The 13,925-nt window shown below is 60.4% G+C and overlaps 1 protein-coding gene across 1 annotated transcript; it reads left to right on the forward strand.

Moving 5' to 3' along the window:
• Positions 1–6,238: 6,238 nt before the first annotated feature.
• Positions 6,239–11,942, forward strand: LOC111140345 (DNA dC->dU-editing enzyme APOBEC-3G-like; the record flags this gene model as incomplete). Its single annotated transcript, XM_022492625.1, is given in 7 exon segments — positions 6,239–6,267; positions 7,436–7,580; positions 8,937–9,216; positions 9,672–9,785; positions 9,788–9,863; positions 11,655–11,751; positions 11,876–11,942. Coding segments are annotated over 7 exon segments (808 nt in total), but the record flags the coding sequence as incomplete, so codon positions are not given.
• Positions 11,943–13,925: the final 1,983 nt, after the last annotated feature.

Here is a 13,925-nt window from a genome sequence, read left to right on the forward strand (position 1 = left end):
GAGTGATTTCATGATGAGTTTCTTCCAACAACTACCCCTTGGGAAGTTTCAACCTTCTGACATTGGTCTGAGCCCAGATAGACACTCGGGCGTTTCTGATAATCCCAGACTGGTTCCCTTTCGTCATGTCTGGGCTTGTAGGACTATCGGTGCTGGATCATGGTATTTTGGGTGGTTTGCTCAGGCACAGGTGAATGGGACGCCAAGTTTTCGTATAGCGGTGTGTCCTGAAGTCCCAGGGATATCGGGAGGAGCAACCCACTGAACGTGAAGTACGTGCAACGTTCACGGCCCGGAGACAGAGGCCGATGTCCCACCTCACCTCAGCCTGGGAGAAGGACATCACTGGTGTGAGCCACACCCCGGGGTCACTTTCCCTTTTCCCCACAGCGCATTCTCCCTGCTCAGAATTCTGTTTCTGCCCCTGGCTATCCGTGCCTGCTCCGGGCCTCCTCCTGGGCTGTGCTGGAGTCCTGACTCTGCTCTGTCCTGGGACCCTCAGCCCAGAAGCTCGCGGGGCAACTGACTCGTAATATTGGTATTGTTCACTTGACCAACATATACCTGCTGCAGAGAGACACAGGTGTTCAGCTGGGAAAAGGCTGTGGATGCGCCCAGCATACCCAGTTTCTGCCACTCCCAAGACACACTGTACCTTGTGGGGCCCTCCACTGCCCACCTCTGAGTTCTCCGAGGAAGGCATCTGGAGGCTGTTTCTGTTTCAGGCTCTGACAACCTGAGCCTTCTGGAAAGCTGGGGCAGTTGCCTGGTCTGGGCCAGTGGGGCTGTCCCTCCCATCTCTGACGGCCCCTCCTCCTAGGGATAGAGACCTAGGACTTGGGGCTGTGAGCTCCTGGATCCATTCCTGGATCTTTCCCCCTCCTTTTCCTGTGCCTACTGTTGTGTTCTGTGTGCCCGTGTGTGTGTGTGTATATGTGTGTGTGTGTGTGTGTGTGTGTGTGTGCGCAGACTTTGGGGGTGACAGGAGGTTCCATGGTGGGAAGTAGGGGTCTGGCCTCCATCCTGGGCTCTCAGGAGAGACGAATCACCAAAATGTAACTGACATGCCATCTGGGCATTCCCTCGGCTCTGAACGAGAGTTCCCTCCCGGGCTCCTGGGTGTCCTTTCTGTCGCACGGAAATATCCATTTTAAAGTCGGGGATGCTGTCAGAATTCAGGCCCCCCACTTCCCCAGCTCAGCCCTCCTGTTTTCCACTATTCTCCTCCTCGACCAGAGGGTTGCGCACCTCCAGGCACCGTGTCTCATCCCAGGGCCAGAGAGGGCAGGGCCAGCCCAACACCCTGGCGTCTGCCTGGAAACTGTGGTTCCCGAATGTGAATGTGGTCCAAGAGAGACCCCCTCGTTTATGGTTCCTAATGGTGTTCCATTTGGAGACCCTGTTTGTCCTTCCCCTTTCTGAGCCCTCCTGCTTACTGGCCCCTTCTTTGGGGTGTCCCCCACGCAAGCCCCTTACCCTCCTCTCTCTCCACACCCTCCTCTCTGGCGCTGGCCACGCTGCTCACGTCTTTGCTGATGCTCCTCACCTGCAGCCCAGTTCCCCACACCCCCCTCCAGTCTCCTGGGTGGACTCTCCCTCCTGTGGTCCCTCAGGTGCCCCTCCTGCAGCCCCAGGATCTGAGCAGCTCCTCTGTGGGGTCTCTGTAGGGATGTTTGACAGTTGGAAGAGCCTGGACTTCACACTGAGTGCTAACTTCTCCATGCTCAGGGGCTTCGGGCTTCTCCCCGGAAACACAGGGACATTGTCAGTGAAGGACCATGAGGATGGCTGTGGCAGTTAAATGACAAAGCAAATGTCAAGTGCTTTAGACTATGTCTGAGATCATTATTCCTCAACAAATGATGATGTTATTAAAAAAAAATGGAGGGGTTATCCTTGTTTAATAACTCATTCAATTCACCCACATCCCTCCTTCCTCTACCCACTCCAGCTCATACTCGAGCAGCCCCTTCGGGTATACACGGCGGGGGGGGGGCAGGGTGAGCTGTGGCCTCAGCATAGCGCTCACCCTGAGATTCAGGATGGAGCCAGTTCCTGGGGAAGGAGCAGGGGAAAGGATGAGGTGTCCAGGGCCGTGCCCAGAGAGGGGCCAGGGGGAAAGGAGCAGCCACCAAGTGACAGAACCACCAAGAAGGAGAGCTCAGAGCTCCGTCCCAGAGCAGGTGCTCAGAACTGAGACAGACCTAGTGCAGGAGTCACAGAGGGGTCAAGGATGTTGCTTAATTGCTGGGTCTGTCCCCAGGGCCAGTGGCACTGCTTCCTGGATCTGAGACCACAGGCTTATGCTGGATTTGAGCTCCTGGTTCCACCAGGCTGTCCTGGGAACTCAGGCATCTCATATACAAACACATGTGGGACCTGGCACACAGCTGTGCCTGGGCAGCTGCCCTAAATCACAGATAAACACACACACACACACACACACACACACACACACACACACACACAGAGTGACTTAAAAAAAGGGAACTTCTGGGGCGCCTGGGTGGCTCAGTTGGTTAGGCAACTGCCTTCAGCTCAGGTCATGATCCTGGAGTCCCAGGATCAAGTTCCGCATCGGGCTCCCAGCTCCACGGGGAGTCTGCTTCTCCCTCTGACCTTCTCCTCGCTCATGCTCTCTCTCACTGTCTCTCTCTCTCTCTCAAATAAATAAATAAAATGTTTAAAAAAAAAAAAAAAGGGAACTTCCTCTGGGTTCCGAGACACACCCAAATCACTCTCACCAAGGCGGGAAAGCAGAGGATGTCAACACTTCCCAAGGGGTAGTTGTTGGAAGAAACTCATCATGAAATCACTCTTTTGTTTTTGTTTTCTGGGCTCTGACACCATCCTTATTTCTGTCACTAGAAGCAAATCACCAAAAAATCCACAATGAGTCACTCAGGGCAGAGCGGGCAATCGAAGTAGAGGACAGAGTCTCCACAGGAGGAAGGGTCCCCACAGCCAGTGTCTTCAGAGGGTAGGTTCCAGGAAGACCTGTCCCCTACCCCAGGGCCCTGTCGCCCCAGGGCCCTGTCGCCCCAGGACCCTGTCATCCCCAGACCCCAGTCCCAGAACTTTGCCCATGAGCCAGGGACGACCCAGAGGTGCTGGAAAGAGGACCTGACACAGCCCGGGAATGCTACTCCGTCCTGGGCAGGGCATGGGCAGTCTGTCCTCGCCCCTGGCTATAGCGTTTGGGGGCCATCCACGAGGGGACAGGGCTGGGACCTCAGCCAGAGCAGCCTGGCCTGGGGCCCAGACACGAATGGGACCTTCCATGCCCCAAGTCCCAGAGAGACTCAGGCTGAGCAGGGGTGCGTGCACCCTCCCTGGGGCCCTCTGGCTTCAGTCTGTGTCTGGGATCCCAGTCTCAGCTCCCCCGGGGCAGACCACCCTGTTCTCAGTTTTCCTGACGGGAACAGGAGAAGTCCTGGCATGGCCTGCCCCTGCCTGGGGCTTGGGGGTGGGCACACATCTGCTCTCACAAGGGACCCAGGTCCTCCCTTCCCTTCTGGGACCCTGGTGTGCTTTGAGGGAGAATTTCAGCAGGACTCCTGTAGGGATCGTTTCACAGGTTCACTCAGTGGTCCAGAGGCACACTTGGGGGAGGGGGCGGTCATTCCCGCGGAGGACACGATTACCCTGCTCTTGCTTCTGGCCTCGGGGACCGAGGAAAGCCACCTGCGTGTTTTTAGGTCATGGCCACGTCCGGGGTGTCGAGCGCGACTCCTGGACCCAGAGTTCACCACCAGGCTCCACTGTGGCCTTTACCAAAGCATGGTCTCCCCTGGCCTCGGGGAGCTCGGGCCCGGGAGCCCACTAGTCCCTGGGCCCCTGCTGCTCCGGGGAGTCCAGCTCTGGGGGGTTAGGGAGGTGGTGGGAGGATGCCGGGAAGGGGGTCCTTCCAGAAGGACCAGGGGCATGAGAACCGAGAGGGGAGGTCCACCCACGCCCACGCAGTGTCCCCTCTAGCTCCTGGCCCTCATCGCCCAGACTCAGACAGGTGACTCAAGACAGAAGCTTCGGGAGAAGAACAAAACCTTGTTCCCCACGACGTCCCTCTGGCATTCCCAGGACACAGATCCTCTCTCTGCCCGTGTCCTGGTCGCTTACTGCAAAGGCGACTTCCGGACATGGAGACGCGTGGGGCCGGTCTTGTCTGCCTCTGGGCAGGCAACCAGATGGCAGCGGGCAGCACCCAATGCGGGGTGGGGGCTCAGGACAAGCTGGGATCCCGGTCAGGGGATCCGGGAAGGACGGGGTGCCAGAGGACTTTCCAGAACTGGAGGCCTCAGAGCTGTTGGCAGGGGAGCGAGACTGGTAGGGAGTCTGCCCCCGGGGAGGCAGGAGCAAAGTGCCCTCCCTGCCACGGGGCCCCCATTGATCTCCCCAGCAAACGTGACAGCACGGTTGAAGGGGCACCTTTGGTCAGGAGAGCCAGCGATGCAGGCTCAGCCCAGAGAGACACGGGCGCTCTAGCTGCTCACTGGTGCCCCCTGGGAAGGCAGGGGCAGATGGGGGGGGAGGCCCTGCCCTCCGAGGGCCACCAAGGGCCAGGGGTTGTGCAGCAGGACCCTGCACTCCTAGAGACACCGTCTGCCCCCAGCATGGGCCTTAGTGCACAGGGGTCCCTCCAAGGAAACATAGGGTGTGCGAGAACCAGCAGAGATCACCCCAGCAGGGTGAGGAGCTGGAGAGACTTCAGGGGGTCCTGGAGGAGAGCTTGGTCTCCTCAGGGCCGCATCCCCCATCCACCCCACCACGGAAGGCGAGAGCTGGGGACTGGCTCGGGAAATCCTCAGGGGCCCACGTCTGGCCTCTGCAGCCCCAGTCCAGGTGGGGATGAGGGCTCCAGGTCAGGAGGGCTGGAGACGGCTGGGTGTGTGTGTCTGCTGTGTGCAGAGGCTAGGACCTGGAAGTATGAGTACTGGGCAAGAGTGCCCGAGACCTTCTGGGCCCCAGGGCATGGTATCAGCGCTAGAGGGAACCGGATCTAGAGGATGGAGGACTGGGGAGGAACCTCAGTGCAGGTACGGGGAGGGCAGCCTCCCATCTCTCCGGGACCAGGGATGCCCGCCCGAGAAGGAGGGGACACGGTGTTGAGGTTCCCAGTGTCAGGATGAGATTAGACAGCCTGGGAGGGTGACGAGCCCGGGGACTCTCGGTGCAGGCAGCCAGGCTGTGACTCAGACCCCACTTGTCCCAGGTAACCCCAGGACAGACATATCCCCCAGGGAGGGGCGGCCCTGGGCCAGGACTGCGGGTTCTAAGGGAAGCCAGAATGGGGGAGTCAGTGGGACAGAGGGGCAGAGCAAGGGGACGAACGGCCAGAGTGGACTCCGGGACCTGCTCAGGGCGGGAATGCAAATTCCCCCTCATTCCTCGTGGTCCTGAGGGGAACACCAGAACAAGAGAACCGCCCCACGGGAGGCCTGTATCCCCACATCATCCCTGCATCCTTCCACACCCGTGCAGACCTGGCCACGTCCCATTCCCTCTGGGAGCCTCTCTTTCCCCTGCAGGTAACGGGGTACAAATGCCCCACGGCCAGTTTGCCATCCTCCACTGGGTGCTGGGCTCCTGAGGACAGCTCAGTCAGGGTTTGTCATCCTTCCTTGGCAGGTGCAGGGGTGAAGGCTCTGCTGAGGCTCTCAGACTAGAAGCTCCCGTCCTCCCCCACCCCTGTTGTGTGCAAGTGCGTGCAGGGGTCTCCCCCAGCTGGTCCCGGGGAGGCTGGGCCAGGCCCTGCTCCTGCTGGCTGCTGAGGGGGACCCCGGGTGGGGCTCCCCGGGAGCCTTCCCTCCGGGGCACTGTGTCCTGGGACAGGACCTTCCTCCAGTCCCGGACACCTGTCCTCTCACCTCCTCCCTTGCTGGGCCCTGCTACCCAGAGAGACCAGACTCTCCCTGGACCCCATCTGCGCTCGGTCACTCCTCGAGGCTTCCAGGCAGGGCCTTTGTCAGAGCAGAGAAACCAAAACCTAACTTGACCCTGAGGACTTAGGGATTGACCGCTGGCAGAGAAGTGCCTCCTATTTCAACACCCATGAGGGCGGCATGAGTAGCCCGCGTCTAGGACGGGGTGTGTCCCAGTCATGCCAGCTCAGCCGATTCCAGGAGCTCTGATGGCTTATAAGGTGCCTGGGTCCTTGACTAGCACCCCGAGAGCACGGCATAGGCGTGTCGAGGCAGAGAAGCCGCAGACACAGAGTCAGAGGTGGTGAAGGGACCGAGACATGGATGCCGGCTCAGAGGTCTTGGACAGGTAACCCCAGCCCCCTGCATCCCCTCTGTTCCTGAGCCCCTCCTCAGGGCTGCCCAAGGTTGTCCCGGATGGGGACATGCACTCCCTTGAGGTCTCCTCCTGTACCCCTGGGGCTCCCTGCTCTTCTTTGCCTGTTCCTGCTGGCCCTTCCCGGGCCCACCGAGCCCTGTCCACCGATGCCCAGTCTGCTTGTCCAACCGGCCTCGCCCGGGCTCCTGGGGAATCGTCCCTGAAGGTCCCCATCCTTGGCTTCCTCCAGTGCCCTTGGGAGTCTATGCTTCCTGCCGGGGGATCCCTCTGAGCAGAGGGCCAGGAGGTCCCTTTCAGCTTTAAGATTTCGGGCCTGCAAAGGGCTTTGGTATTTTCATCCTTAGGGAAAATCCCACTACTATTTAAGAAGTTGAGGCTCCTGGGTCCTCTTTTTGGCAGTGGTCCTGCACGGGTGTGTGTGGGCCCGGTGCGCACTGCGGAGTGGGCCAACCTTGAACCAAAGGGGAAAGCCCCGGGATGTCCCTCCACGCAGCGGAGTAGCTCCTCGGGGACGAGGATGGATGGCGAGGCCAGGAGATGGGATGAGAGCCTACCATGGGCAGAGGGAGAGGACCCAGCAGAGGGTCTGAGCGCCCTGGGCGACTCCAGTGGGTCCCCTGACAGAGTAGCGGGCAGGCCCCCCCGGGAGCTCCCAGAAGGGGTCCCAGAGGGAGGCTGGGTGGATCCAGCAAAGCCAGTGGAAACCTGTCCTCTGTGGGTCTGGCCAGAATGTGGGGTGCAGGGGGAAAGGGCGAGGGATACCAGCAAACAGCAAGGAGCCCATGAGAAAGAGTTGAGATGTTTAGACATTGAGTATCTTCACTGTTTTTCTTTTTTAAATTTTATTTATTTATTTGACAGAGAGATCACAAGTGGGCAGAGAGGCAGGCAGAGAGAGACGGAGAAGCAGGCTCCCCGCTGAGCAGAGAGCCCGATGTGGGGCTTGATTCCATGACTTTGGGATCATGACTTGGGCTGAAGGCAGAGGCTTAACCCAATGAGCCACGCACCCACCCCCGAGTGTCTTCATTTTAATGTAAAATCTCTCTTCTGTGCCAAACATCCCTCAGCAAGAGGACTCTCCATACTCCAGGGGGAGGCCACATCTTCAGCCCCTCCCCCACACTTTTGTCCACAGGCAGCTGCTGGATGAGGACACTTTCACCGACAACTTCCAAAACGACAACTGGCCCCCCAGGACCTACCTGTGCTACGAGGTGGAGCATCCCGGTCAGGGATCCGGGATTCCTGCGGGCCGGGACAAGGGCGTCCTGCGCAATAAGGTGACCAGTCAAGCCGGATCGCAGCTCGCACGGCCTCCCCATCCTGGGTCGTTCGCGGCAGAACGTTCTGGCTGGACCTGAGCAGGTCTCACCAATGTTTCCCCTTCGGTCCCCCAACGGCCACCCCTCAGCTTAGTGTCAGGTGGGGACCGTTTCTGCTGTGGTTTCTGGGTTGGAGCCACACGTCCGAAAGCAGTCACGCTGTCCCAGGGACTGGCGCCATCAACCCTTTTCACCGAATGACACACTTCCGCTCCTGCTGCCCACGCTGTGCCTCTGAGGGAGGGATAGGACAGGGGAAAAGGCGTCTGGACTAGGGGTCAGCTTTTTACCTGGCCCCTGCCTGGGGCGGCTGCCTGCCACAGAGCCTGAGATCTGTTGGCCCTCGAAGCTCCGCCAGCTCACCAGCAGATGCCCTGGCAGGACCCCTGCCCACTGCTGGAGATCCTGCCCAAGGCACTGCTCCCCACTCCAGCATCGCCCAGGGAGCCCCCCTCGGTCCCCACGTCCCCATCCCACTCTGCCCAGGTCTTTGAGTTGGCACCGCTGACCGGACTTGCTCCCGGTCCCGGGCTGACAATCCGTCCCTGGACAGGTTGCACCCGTCTCCACAGCTCTGTGAGCCCCGACAATGACCTTCACCCCATGCCCAGGCGCCTGTCTGCTGGGTGCCCCTTCCCCATTCCTCCCTGCACGGTGAGCCCTTCTGTGTCACCCGTGGGCTCAGCGCAGGGTGAGGGCCAGGGCAGAAGCTTGCAGGAGCGCTGGTGCCAAGGTGGGAGTGGGGTTCGGTGGCGGTGGGTGAGCACAGGGCTGGATCCCTTCGTGGAGGAAGCCTCCACTGCCAGGGCACCAGGCCAGGGAACTCGGAGCTCCCCGGCCCCCCTTTCCCTTTCCGGGGCTCTTGTGCTGCTGTCTGCAGGGCCCCGCTAGGTGAGGGTCCTGAAGCCCCTTCCCTGGGGCACAAACATAGAAACTCAGTGGTCACGCTGAAACTACTGTAACGCAATCTTTTCAAAGTCAAACTTCAGGCAAATCCCATGATCAACGAAATCTCAAGACTCCGAAGAAGGCCCAGCAGGTAGAGCGGGATGCAGAGCCCTAGCGAGCAGAGGCACATGCAGGCGCTCAGCTCGCTCAGCGGGTCCCTGGGAACTTGCCCTCACTGGCCTGTCAGCTAGTGCTGGGGAGCCTGGAGCCTGGGAACACTGCAGGGAAATCCCATTCATCTCCTTCGGAGAAGGGCTCCCCCTGCATTTCCTGCCTGAGGCCAGGACCTCCCTGCCTCTCCCTGGTGCCCCCTCCCCCGTGTTCACCACCAATGACAGAAGCCTTTCCTGCCTCTTGTGTGCCCAGAGTGACCAGGACCCCAGGCTCTCCCGCCACGCGGAGTCCTTCCTGCTGGAGCAGATCCAGTCCTGGAACCTGAACCCGGAACACCAGTACAGGGTCACCTGCTTTCTCTCCTGGAGCCCCTGTGCTGACTGTGCCCAGCGTATGGCTGAGTTTCTGGGGGACAACAGCCACGTGAGCCTGAACCTCTATGCCTCCCGCATCTACAGCCTGGGAAGCTATGAGCAGGGGCTGTGCACCCTGAAGAGGGCTGGGGCCAGCATCGCCATCATGACCGCCAGGGGTCAGTGTGGGCCTCCTGCAGGGCACAGGGGTGGTGGGTGGAGGGTAGGGAGAGGCCTGGTGGGGGGTGCTATGGGGGAGGACAAGAGTAGTGTCCCTAGGGGTGGCCCCTGTGGGCTGCCTGCGGAGGGGAGGCCAGGTGCCTGGACAGCAGAGGACAGCAGGGTCGCTGAGAAGAGAGAGGTCAGCGCAGGACAGGTGTGTGCAGAAGGGCAGGGAGAATGGTGGGTGGGCATGCCAGGGAGACTGGGGTTTGCAGGAAGAAGGGAGGCCAGGCTGGCTGAGGTTCCAGCCTGACGAAAGAGTTCCGGGGGCGGGGTGGTCCCGGGGTGCCCCAGAGGAGAGAGAGCAGGGGTGCAGCTAGGAGGGACACAGCCTGTCATTGAGAGTCAGACCCGAGGTGGCCCCCAGCCCTCCCCGGAGCCGGGCTCACGTCCTTCCCCCGTCTCTCTGCAGAGTTTGAGCACTGCTGGGACACCTTCGTGCTCCACCAGGGAAGAAGCTTCCAGCCCTGGCTGGGTCTGGACGAGGAGAGTCAGAAATTCTCTGAGACCCTGCAGGACATTCTCAAGGTGAGGTGCCTCCCTCCCTCCCTCCCTGCCACCTCCCCTGCCCTCCTCCCTCCTCTCCATTGCCTGGCCTTTCCCTGCCCCTCTCACAGCCTCCACTGGGTTACCTGCTCCCTCCTGGGGGCCATGCCACCCCTCCCGCCCCCTTGGAGAGATTCCTCTGCTCCCTCACCTCCTGGGGTCCCCTCCCTTCCCCATCTCTGGGGCTGCCAGACCCCTTCTCTGTTGCCCCCGCCCACCTGTCCCAGTGCCCGCCTGTGCCATGCAAGTCCCCGTTCTCCTCCCTGAGCAGGAAGCCTGAAGGATGGACTTCAGTCTCGCCAAAGACCACGCACGGGAGGCCTCTGTGAACAGCAGAATAAAACACTTCCTCCCAAGCCATGCAGACCCGCTCTCCACCGCCTTCTCCAGATTGATCCACGGAAACCAGCAAAAGGCCATGAGCCCAGAAGAAGTCGTCTTGAATTAAAAAATCTGAGTAGATTTACTTGTCCTGGAAAATCTACCTTAGGTTCAAATATACGTGATTAAGATCACACACATCGCTGTCAGAAGAGTTTTCCACATTTAGAGAAGTGACGAATTGATTTCAAATGCAGAGAAATGGACGGCAATGTCAAGGATCTTCTACCAAAGGTTTTCTCTGGAAATGTGTCCCGAGTCCAGAGAGCCGCAGGCAGACACCTCTCACTTCTCGGGGCGTGGTGGGGGGGGGGCCTTCAGCGGGATCACACCAACTCCCTCTGTTGGGAGAAGAATCAGTTAAGCCTGACTGGGGCGGGGGGAGGGTTCTAGAGATCAGAAACCTCCCCCCACCAACCGATCCTATTGTCAGGGGCACTGAGTGGAAATGACAGCTGTGCTGCAAGAGAATAGAAAGAAAGAATCTAAATACTGGGGAGGAACCCGCACACCTGAGGTTTTGGGGCGGTGGGAGGTTCTCCAGTCCTCACCCCTGGGCTGCCCAGGGAGGAAGCCAGAGGGAGGGGCTTCCCTGCTCAGCAGCTGAGCTCTGCCCCTTCCTGACACAGGACACCTGGGGCAGAGTCCCCTGTAGGGGCCCACACAGGGCACACAGCAGGGCAGGACCCCCACAGGCCAGGGGTCTCCCTCCCATTGCTCTCCGAGGCGTCCACATTCCCTGAGGGGAGGCCTAGCAGCTGGTGGGTGTGCACGAGGCCTTCCTGAGGCCCAGGGCAAGTCCACAGTCCATCCTCACAGACCCTGCATCCCTGTCAGGGCCCAAAAGGTGTCCTGCCTCCCAGGGTGACCGGAAGGGGCTGGGGAGAGTCCTGACTCAGGTGGAGACAAGGGAGGGACAGAGAGGAAGGGAGAGAGGGCCGGGGCTCCCCGAGGGAGGAAGGGGCTTAGTCAGGGAGGGCTGCACCCCACAGGGAAGGAGCTGGTGGAGCAAAGGACCCAGAGAGAGGGTAGAATGGAGAGGAGAGGGACCCAGGTGAGGACAGGACAGAAGCAGCCTAAGGACAGGGCGCTGGGGGACAGGGGCTGACCGCCAGGGAGAGCTGCGCCCAGCTGTGGACTTCGGGGCTCTCTCCCAGGAGACAGGAGTTGGGGAGCTCAGGCTGCTGGGAACACCTGCCCCTGGCCTTGCCCCCTGCTCCCCTCCAAGCGCCTGTCTTCTCCTGCTGGACTCCTGGGGCCCCAGTGGCAGCAGCCTCCAGACAGAAGCTCCTCTAGCCGGCGTGGCTCAGACCCGGGGCGGGAGAGAGAGGGAACAGACCGGACAACTTCAGAGCTGTGGGTCCTTCAGTGGACAAGAGCCGCGGCCGTTCCCGGAGGGTGGCAGACGGGAGAACCCAGAAACACGGTTCCCACCGGGGGTTCCTCTGGAGACCCTTTTGTGCTGCAGAGGGAACAAGATGGGCCTCCAGGCCTGTCACCTAGAGCAGATGCAGACCGATCGGGACTGGGTGGGGCTGTGTGACTGGTCCAGGGCTCAGGGCAAGGTGTGAAACGGTTGTCCCCCGCACACAAGATGATGCTGGTGCAGAACAGAGGGCACGTCTCTGCTCCTGGGGACCCTCAGGCCACAGATCGTCCCCCGCCCGTCCTGCCCCTTCTGGCTCCCAGCTTGAGCAGCCTGGCGCGGAGGAGGCCATGTGCGCGGGTAGCGGGGGCCTCCCCAGAGTGGAGAGCGGTGAGGACAGGATTTTATGCGGTTTGACCAGCCGTAGCCGAGTCTCAGATGCCCTGTTCAAAAGCATAAAGGGGCTCCTTCCGGAAGAGGAAGTTAGATAGGCTCCTGCAGGAAACAATTACTTTTCGGAAAGGAAGCCCACTGACCCTTTATTTTCACAGACAGAACTTTCCCAAGGACCTAAACCACTACCCTGTCAAACACTAAGCCCACCATTAACACGTTTTCTTATCGCTTACGTAAACCAAGCGTTAAATAGGACCCCACGGGAGCACCCAGTGGCCATGTGCGGACATGAGAAAGAGACCCAAGACAGCCAACCTAGGACCCCGCTGTTCCCCCTTTGTGCCCACGGTAAGGTTCTGGAAAACCAGTCACCCCTGACTTCCAGCTCAGACTCAGGAGGGGCCAACAGTCAGGGAGGAAGATGGGCACAGGCCTGGGAGCGGGGTCGGCCTCTGTCCCACGGGGGTCTGCTGCCCTGCACTGGAGCCCAGACTGTGTCCACACCTGCCGGCCCCTTTCTGCCCCCGGCCTGTCATACTCGCTGCCCCAAATCTGAAACCTGTCATAAAAGGAATGCTCACTCTTCAAATACTGAGAGGACAGCCTCGATATTCAAAAGGACACACGATGTTCTACGCAGGGAGGAGCTTTGGTTCACTGGATCCCACCAGTCCCCCACGAGCACATGTAGGTCGGTCCCAGTATGCCGTGATCTCAAGGAAGCCGCGGCGCTGAGTGTCAGCGGTGCTCGGGCATTGTGGGCAGATGGCCAGAGGAAATCCCCAGGAACTGGATGCCGAAGCTTCGGTCCACTTGCACAGACGTCCCTGTGACATGCTGCTTGGAGCCCCTCTCCCACTGGAGGCTGAGAGAGGCCCCTGGGGACAACCTACCCCGCCCCCGGCCCTGATGCATCTGGGGCTCCTGATAGGGGAGGAAAAGGACCCCCTCTCCGCCTGGGAGCAGATCAGCCCCAAACCAGGTCCTGGCCTCTCTTCTGGAACAAAATCCCTGTGACACTGAGCTCACATCACCGTGGAGGAAGGGCCCACCTTCCACAGTGGGATCAGCAGAGTCACCCCGTTAGACAGTCCTATGTTGGCCACCTAAGCTGCCCCCAACGGAGAATGGGTTTGTGTTGGGACCCACGGGGTCAGAGGCCATGGGCAGGGAGGAAGCCCAGTGGCCATGTGGACAGAGGATCAGTGACCTGAGGCGGGGGCCCTGGGGACAGTCATCACACATCGGGGGCCTGAGGAAGGCAGGAGGCAGCCTCTGGGTCTCAGGGGTGACCGTGTCCCCAACTCCAACAGAGAAAAGCGTGAGATGTGCCCTCATGGACCAGCTGAATTCAGGGCTGGGCAGCCCAGGGGCCACCAGCAAAGGCCACCAAAGTTCCCAGGCTGGTCCCACTGGTTGGAGACACAGAGAGGAAAAAGCACCACCCTCGACCCCAGAAAGCCCTCTGCACCTTCCTTTGGCCTGCCCACCCCCCACCTTCAGCGGCCACATGCCCCTAGAAGACTTTATCTTTCTCGGGCAGGGCACGGGTGTCACAAGACTTACCTATGTTACCAGCCATGCAACTGGCCTGTGGTGGCCGTGTGGCTTCCCAAGGACGTCCTCCACAGCCAGGCACCAGGCGGGGACAGGCCAAGACACGCCCGATGGGCAGGGAGAAAAGTGTAGCTGGCGGGGCTCTTCCCAACCCCATACCTGTCCTCCCGGCATGTGTAACACAGACGTGCTGGCGGCGTGCGGTGGGCGTGGACAACGAGGAAGGGTGCCCTGTCCTGAGTCATCCCCTCGGCTGGGGGGCCAAGTCTAGACTACAGGATCCAGTCATGGATAGAGGGGGGTCTCTGGGATGGAGAAGTGGGGCCCCGGGTCCTCCCTGTCTGCTTCAGACTGGGATCTCCTTGAGGGCAGGACGCTGCCTGGCCCGGCCTTGCATCCCTGGTTCCCACAGGGGTGGGT

The sequence above is a fragment of the Enhydra lutris genome, unplaced genomic scaffold (genome assembly GCF_002288905.1).
Source record: "Enhydra lutris kenyoni isolate GAN:26980312 unplaced genomic scaffold, ASM228890v2 scaffoldscaffold583, whole genome shotgun sequence".
NCBI classification, from domain to species: domain Eukaryota; kingdom Metazoa; phylum Chordata; class Mammalia; order Carnivora; family Mustelidae; genus Enhydra; species Enhydra lutris.